Source organism: Malus domestica, chromosome 15, assembly GCF_042453785.1.
Source record: "Malus domestica chromosome 15, GDT2T_hap1".
Classification (NCBI taxonomy): Eukaryota; Viridiplantae; Streptophyta; class Magnoliopsida; order Rosales; family Rosaceae; genus Malus; species Malus domestica.
In genome coordinates, this window is record NC_091675.1 from 28,613,778 (window position 1) to 28,622,210 (window position 8,433).

Here is an 8,433-nt window from a genome sequence, read left to right on the forward strand (position 1 = left end):
AATATAAGTGATTAAATTTTTTTTTTAAGTATTCATCACTTATATTATAACATTTAATGTACCGAACCGTATTTCAAACACTCTAAAAATATATATCTGTTTATACAAGACAAGATTTCATGTCACGTATGTTGAAAAATGAGAGTATGCAAAGTGAACGAACAAACTAACTACTTATTGAGATATATTTACTCAATTAACTGAAAAACGCTACAAACTTGCCAAAAATGCTATGTAATTTAAGGACACTACATCAAGTCAGACTTTGTCATCCCAATAAAATTATAAACATCCTACTTATAAAAAATACTAACCCTAAACCTAATAGGCAATGAATCATTATTCTACCAGAAAACCCTAAAACATAAATACTAAGATAACCTTAGACTAGTCGGTTATCTACTTTACTTGTCCAACGACATGTTGTATATATTATTTTTATAGCACTCATCTCGTGATCATATTAACTAAATATATAATGAGGGAGACAAGGAGACGAACATATTTACTAAATATAATGAGAGAGATAAAGCGACGAACATACAATAGTTTACTGGGAAGTTATTTTCGTGTTTGTATATTGTTTTTGGTGGTATGAGCTTTAATTTGATGAGTATTAACTATTAAGGAGATCTTAAAGAAAAGCAAAGAAAGGAGAAAAAAAAGAGTAAAAGAGAAGGTCTTTCTCACAGACACAGATGCCTATAGAACGAGGGAAGGATACCCAGCATATGTCACTCTCTTTGCTTAAGTATAATGGGCCTTGTTTTGTTCCCTTTTTACAAATATACATATTTCTACAGAGAGAGAGAGAGAGAGAGAGAGAGAGAGAGAGGTAGAATAGATAGATTCAGTTGCAGGAGTTGGGATTTGTTTTAGATGAGTGTTAGATTTGGTCCAATCAGCTCTGCAGCTACCAAACAAAACACCCAGTTTTGAAAAACAGAGGCAAAGGGAAGAAGAAGAAGAAGAAGAAGAGAGGGAGAGGGAGGCAAAAAGAGGAGGAAGAAGAAAATGGAGAGCATGATTAGTTTATATGTTGCCCAATGATTGAGTTGCCTTGCCACAACAGAAGCTTACCCAACAAGCTCTGATCACAAAAATAGAAGAACGAAATCTCAAAAACCATGAAGTCCATGAGTAATGATGATAGCAACAGTAACAGTAATAATAACTGGTTGGATTTTTCACTGTCTCCAAACATGAAGATTGAGTCATCTTCCTCTTCTGCTGCTGCTGCTAGCTTTTTTCACTCACCACCTCACTTTAACTATGGAATTTACTATGGCCTTGAAGGAGGAGGAGGAAGAGGAAGAGGGGAGGATAACAGTCCAGTCCTGTACTCCCCTCTTTCCATGATGCCACTCAAGTCTGATGACTCTCTCTGCATGATGGAAGCACTAAACAGGTCCCAACACCACCCTCAAGGTACTATTTTCTACTGGGATTATTATTTCTTGCGTTTGTTTGGTAAAAAATAATTGAACTTTTTATTTTATTTTTTACTGTTTTTATCTGAAGCTGCAATGGTGACAACAACTAGTCCAACTCCAAAACTAGAGGACTTCTTTGGAGGTGCAGCCATGGGGACCCATCAATATGAAAGCAGTGACAGAGAAGCCATGGCTCTCAGCTTAGAGAGCATGTTCTACCACCAAAACCCACACCCAACAACCCAACATCATGTACCCAGCAACCACCAAAACTTGATGAGCCATAGTCTTCAGCAGCACCAGCAGCAGACCCAGCAACACCAACAACAGTACTCATCATCATACTACTCAGGCCTCAGAACCCATGCGATGATCTTGGAGGAGGGTCACAAACAAACCCATGTTTCAGCAGATTATTACAATATGCACCCAGCAAGAATAGGGCTTGATCAGAGCATTGCAGAGATGAAGAGTTGGGTTTCCAGAAACAATTCCATGGACCAGAACAACATGGCTGCTGGGTGCATGGGAGAAAATGGGGGATTGTCCTATGGGGATTTGCAGTGTCTGAGCTTGTCCATGAGCCCTGGCTCACAGTCTAGCTGTGTGACCAGCTCACAGCAGATTTCTCCCACTGTGACTACAGATTGTGCGACATTGGTGGATACCAAGAAAAGAGGGCTTGAAAAGGTAGATCAAAAGCAGATTGTCCACAGGAAGTCCTTGGATACATTTGGCCAAAGAACCTCTCAGTACAGAGGAGTCACAAGGTTAGTCATTTCATTTTTTTCATGATTATTTTTTTGTTTTTTCAACTTTTAAAACTAGTTTTGGGTAAAAAGTTATAATTTTGCAAACTGGGTTGTGATTTTTCTCTTGAATTTTCTGATTTCTTGATGCATTTGTATTGATCAGGCACCGATGGACCGGTCGATATGAAGCACATCTATGGGACAATACTTGCAAGAAAGAAGGCCAGAGCAGGAAGGGAAGGCAAGGTTTGTGAAGAAAACAAATTGATGTTTTTAATGCATTTTTCTTCCAGTCAATTTTTGCTTTTCTTCTGACTATTTTCCATACTATGTTTTTCATTTTTTTGGATTTTTCTTGATTGGCTGGAAATTACAATCAAATGATGAATCTTCAGTTTACTTGGGTAAGCATTTCTTTTACATAAAATTTGACTGACCATATTAGCTGTCAAACAAGGTTGTTTTTGTTTATCTAATCATTCCAAAATTTGCATTTTAGGAGGTTATGATACGGAGGAAAAAGCTGCAAGAGCTTATGATCTGGCAGCACTCAAGTATTGGGGACCATCCACTCACATTAATTTCCCAGTAATCATTCTGTTTTTTCGTTGTACTTCTTTCTTTCTTTTTTTTCAATCCATACCTATATTTATTTTGGTTACTAAAAATGCAACTTCTAGTTGGAAGACTATAAAAAAGAACTAGAGGACATGAAGAATATGACCAGACAAGAATATGTTGCTCACTTGAGAAGGTAGATCTTTGTTTTTGTTCAAGCTATTAATCATTTATTAAGTAGATTTATGAGCGCTTAAACGTTAACTAGTTTAGTAATGTAATGTGGTCTTTACAGGAAAAGCAGTGGATTCTCAAGAGGGGCTTCAATGTACAGAGGAGTGACAAGGTCTTATTAGCTATTCATAATTTCAAATAATAATTTAGATAAAAAAATCCATGAGAAAAGTGAATATATATTAAATAAAAATCTCTGAAATCAATATGTTTTCTATTTTCTCTGTGTAGCAGACATCATCAACATGGAAGATGGCAAGCTAGGATTGGAAGGGTTGCTGGAAATAAGGATCTTTATCTTGGGACATTTAGTGAGTGATTTTTCAAACTTTCACTTTTAGAAGACAAAATATCCTTTTTTTGTATATTTTTCAAGCATGTTATCATTATTTTTAGATGGTAGGGAAAAAAGAGATTGAATGAGATGATTCTATGACTTTAAAAGGCCAATCTTTGAAGCACTCTTAGCCCTTAGAACTGTTGTCTTTTAGCCAGTTATGGATACTACAGTATGGTTCTTTGGTGGTCAGCTTGACCTTCCCACTAAACTTTTGCTAAGGCTGTTCCCTTAGAGGCTCCCCATGTTTTCCCAGCTTTAAAATTTGATGAGTTTCCGTAAAACCCTAAGTTTTTCGGTTCTCTTTAATCTGTAATCTTTAGGCACCCAAGAGGAAGCTGCTGAGGCTTATGACATAGCTGCTATCAAATTTCGAGGACTGAATGCTGTCACCAACTTTGACATAACACGGTATGATGTGGATCAGATTATGTCTAGCAATACCCTTCTTGCCAGTGAACTTGCTAAGCGAAACAAGGAGGTTGTGCCCGTTAATGAGGCTACTAATCAAAACAATGTCGCCCAAATCGGCAATGGGGAAGCCGTTGTCTCACTGAAGAACATTAGTGAAGGTGAAGATTGGGAAATGGCACTCTACCAGTCCTCGTCCCAGCAACTTGATCAGAAGCAACTGAGTGCTGAAACTCGCAATGTGACTCAAGCCGAGGCAGAGGACTCTGGCAAAATGGGGGCTGCTCATTTTTCCAATGCATCTTCATTGGTGACAAGTTTAGGTAGCTCAAGAGAAGGGAGCCCTGATAAGTCAAGCCAACCGAGTTTCTTTGGAATGCCTCCATCTGCTTCCAAGTTTTTCACAAGTTCAAGTGATGCAGTGAGTTCTTGGATCCCAACAGTCCAATCCAGGCCAGCACTCACCAATCCTCACATGCGGATTTTCACAGCCTGGACAGATGCATAGCCATAGCCATAGGCTATGTGTTTTTTGCTCATCTGTGGAAAGTTTTTTTCACTAAATTACATGCAAACAATAGCTCATGTAGTTTTTATCTTAGTGGAGTGAATTATGGTTAATGATATGGTCCTGGGAGGGGCCTTTTGCGAGCAAAGTACGAGAAAAATTCACTGATCTCCCTCGTGTTTTTAAGCCTATTTTATCAAAATGTTGAAAGAAACTGAGGGGAAAAAGTATCTAAGGTGCTCTAAAAAGATTGAAGAAAATTTATGAAATGATAATGCTATATGATTTTCGTAATTTTCCAACAGCTTTACTACCCCTATAAATGCAGGATCAGCTCAGTTTGTGTCCCAATGATGCTGAGACAAATACATAAAATATAGTCTGTTGCTTTTGGGCTTTGACCAGGGTATGATCCCCTCTAGGGAAAAACCCTCGGCTTAACCGCAATCACTTGATGGAAGAGATAAAAAGAAAGGAATAGAATCGGTTACAAGGTAGAATTTCTCCTGTTTTAGCTCAATCATCTGTTGTTAGTTGTGTATGTGCATTACTATAGCATCCTTGCTGATCTACTTTTTACCTAAGTTTTCTGTAACAGATACTCCTTTCATTCCTTCCCTACAATTCAAAAGAAAAAGGGGCGTTGAGAGGTGGAAATGGATTATTCCCAGATCATGAACTGCATGGGTTTTTGTCATAATGATTATGATCGCCCATTAGTACAGGGATTTTGTCTGCTATTCTTTGAATTGAAAGCTTTATCTCTTGTTGGAAAAAACCTTAAAGTTGTTTCTTTCTAAGCCCACTTTAATCATGTCTAAAAAAATGCAACCCCATGTCCCATGTGGGCTATTACGATCAATCAAAATCAAATTAACCTTTGAATTGGTTGTTTTCACACGTGCAGTAACAGGTAAAAACATAATACTGAATCATTATGCATGCTTGGCAAGAGAGTAAATTTTGTGCACCGTCTTTTACTTTTTGCATACCCTTTTTAATTTTAGTCTCTTATTTTGCTTTAGCTTATTTAATCCAATAGCTTCAAGAAAAATATTGTGAACAAAGTAAAAATAAATAAATAAAGGGTTTTTATCATAAATGGTCCCTGAAATTGATCAAACTCATCACTTTGGTCCCTCACTTTCAAAATCAATCAATTTCGTTCCTGACATTCACTGCCGCACATCAGTTTGGTCCTTCCGTTAAGATTTCATTAACTATTCTGTTAGTTTGTATGTAGGACTCACAAATTCAATGAAATGGTGACACGTGAATTACACAAAATAAGGGTTTTTATCCCATGGGCTCTGACATTGATCCAACTCCTCATTTTGGTTCCTAAGTTTCAAAAATCGATAAATTTGGTCCCTAACTTTCAATACCGCTCATCAATTTAATATTTCCATTAAAGTTTCGTCAATATTTTTTGGCCCACTAATCCAATCATATGGAACCACATGGATTAACTATAAGAAACTTTTTTTTTTTAAGATTTAAAACTAAAAGTAAAAACCAAAACTAAAAGAAAAAAAAAGTCATTGTCGTCTTCATCAGGGTATGCTCAAAAGGAAAAGAAAGGCACCATGACACCACTAAAGTACATGGCCTCCTGAACTCACTCCTCATTCTCTCTAGTTGGTTATAATCCTAAATCCTATCAAATTTGAATTGAATTTGGATTTGATTTTATCGAATTTAGATTGAATTTTTTTTTCCAATTGGGGTTGTGGGATGCGAGAAAAATGTCTACGTGAATACTCTTCTTTTGGTTCACTCTTAAAAAAATAGTTAATCCACGTTGAGCCACATAATTGGATTAGTGGGACCACATTAACAGAGGGAATAAATTGATGTGCGATAGTGAAAGTCATGGACCAAATTTATCGATTTTTAAAAGTCAGGGACCAAAATGAGGAGTTGAATCAATGTCAAGGACCATTTGCGATAAAAACCCTTATTTTGTATAAGCCACGTGTCACCATTTGATTGGATTTGTAGGTCCCACATACAAACTAACAGAATTGTTGACAGAATCTTAACGGAATTACCAAATTGATGTGAGGTAGTCAATGTCAGCGACGACATTGATTGATTTTGAAGGTGAGGGACCAAAATGATGAGTTTGGTCAATCTCATGGACCATTTGTGATAAAAATCCATAAATAAATAAATAAGATTAGTGTGGTGAAGTTATTTCTGAATTTTTTGGATTTTTCTGCAATGCAAACGTAGTTTTAGCCGTTACTTTGATGAATTCACAGTTTCACACTTCTTTACTAGGTTGTACATCAATATCAAGTTATTTCATCACGTTCGTATTCAATGCAATTTCACACTGTAGATGAACCCTTAGTCCTAAGTTTTAGGAAGCATAAGTACTGAATTATGGAGAGGAGGTCACTTAGTATGAAGTACTTGCAGTTGCAGAAATAAAACTACTGCTAGATTATTGGTTGAGTACCCTTAAGGTTCAGGCCTTCAAAACATAGACTGCCATGTGAACCTTCACGCATAATACAGGACTGGGTACATATACAGGATCTGGGAATTAGACTTCATCTTATGTTGCTATGGCCCAGGTGTACAAACTATTGTAAAAATTGAAGAACTTGTAGCTCCAATGATACAAAGTATTTACGTAACCATAAAAAGTTACCATATGAAGATGTACAAACTATTGCAAAAATTTGAAGGACTTGTAACTCCAGTGATACAAAGTATTTACGTAACCATAAAAAGTTACCAGATGAATACTTATCTCACTTTTGTGTTTGTAATAGTAGTTACCATGCAAGTCTTTCTTAGCTCTTCACCAGCTCAGCTGATCATGGGATTGACGATTGTGGGCAGATTAATTATTAGAATCTATCTCAGTTTTGAGTAACAAATATGGCGGGAAAATGAGATTTTCAGTTTGGCATGGTCAGCTCCCTGAACGACATAATAGATTGTAATTATTATTGTTTTTAGCACCAAATTGGTAATCATAAATTTCTACATTATGCATATGATATGAGATTAAACTTTGGTTGAAATTAGGGTCAATTACCAACTAGACTAAGAACCTTTAGTCTAGTGATAGTTGTGTTTGCTTAATTGAAGGAAGTTTCATATTCAATTTACATGATGTGATGGCTATACATCTTTGTGAAGATTTCAATATATTGTGATTAGTTAGCCTTGAGGTGGTGTCGTAACTTTGTTATATATGTCTTGTACCTTCGAAAAATACATTATGAATATCATATCTACCGTTTAAAGCACTACTTGATCATATCACAGTTAATTGATGGGTTGGTGCACGTGAATTTTAAGTTGTTGAGTTGCTCTACAGGTTAAGACACTTGGACAAACGTAATGAATTTATAGTAGTAGGATCCAAAAATTAAAAGTAAGATCTTAAATCTTAACAACCCATACATCTAGGCACACCTATTTTGACATTAAAACTGAAAGTTGGTTTGTTGTGTGGAAATAAAAGGTAAATTAATGATCATTTGGGTCGATGCCTTTTGATTGAAGGGAAGCACCAAATCCTTTTTCTTTATTTATTTTTCCTTTTTTTTTTATTTGTTTCAAAAGGGTAAAAGGAAAAGTGCAGGCAGTGGTAAAATAATTAAAGTGACCAAAAACTGATAGTATTAAGACAAACAAAGAAGCCAGAGACATGCGTGAGAAGAAAATAATAAGAAGTAAATAAAACAAATAGAAAAGAACATGAGGAGAGAATAGCATGCATTGCATGCATGCTGTGAGGTCCAAAAGGAATATTAACAACTGGACGTGGAAAAGACTGCAAATTAAAGTTGAAAAATTATTGTCCTTACTCGCACAAAGAAAAGGTGTACGTGTTCGTCTTAAGGAATATTCAGCGAGGACGTTTTCTGGCCAACGAGCACACAGCTCCCCGAAAGGTTGGTGCCAGTTGATGTTGTCTGTCGGGCTTCTGCTTATTGGCGGGCTGTAAGAGAATGACAGAGTTAATTCTAAAAGGTGCCTTTGTGGGACCTTAGGTGTAGACCTTGAGTTTCACAATCAAAATTAACTTTAAGTACCCAGGCGTGCCACTACCATCTTTAGCATGAAAGATGTAAAACCGATGTTAAGTTTTATTGTATAAATATGTCCGAGAGACCAAGTTAGTTATGAAATGTGCCTTTGTGGGGCCTTAAGTGTAGGCCTTAAGGTTTCCCGTCA

The 8,433-nt window shown here is 36.5% G+C and overlaps 1 protein-coding gene across 1 annotated transcript; it reads left to right on the forward strand.

Moving 5' to 3' along the window:
* The first annotated feature begins 584 nt into the window (after nucleotides 1–584).
* On the forward strand, nucleotides 585–4,527 carry LOC103424515 (AP2-like ethylene-responsive transcription factor ANT). The gene is made up of 9 exons (XM_008362595.4): nucleotides 585–1,428; nucleotides 1,522–2,203; nucleotides 2,349–2,431; nucleotides 2,581–2,589; nucleotides 2,685–2,773; nucleotides 2,866–2,939; nucleotides 3,039–3,089; nucleotides 3,212–3,288; nucleotides 3,638–4,527. The coding sequence occupies exons 1-9, from the start codon at nucleotides 1,128–1,130 to the stop codon at nucleotides 4,231–4,233; spliced, it is 1,962 nt and encodes a 653-aa protein (XP_008360817.3). The 5' UTR covers nucleotides 585–1,127; the 3' UTR covers nucleotides 4,234–4,527.
* The last annotated feature ends 3,906 nt before the right edge of the window (nucleotides 4,528–8,433 follow it).

Coding starts and splice junctions, on each gene's coding strand:
- LOC103424515 (XM_008362595.4), top strand. CDS start 1,128: ATGAAGTCCATGAGTAATGATGATAGCAACAGTAACAGTAATAATAAC. Junction 2,204..2,348: donor CAGTACAGAGGAGTCACAAG/GTTAGTCATTTC, acceptor TGTATTGATCAG/GCACCGATGGACCGGTCGAT. Junction 3,090..3,211: donor ATGTACAGAGGAGTGACAAG/GTCTTATTAGCT, acceptor TCTGTGTAGCAG/ACATCATCAACATGGAAGAT.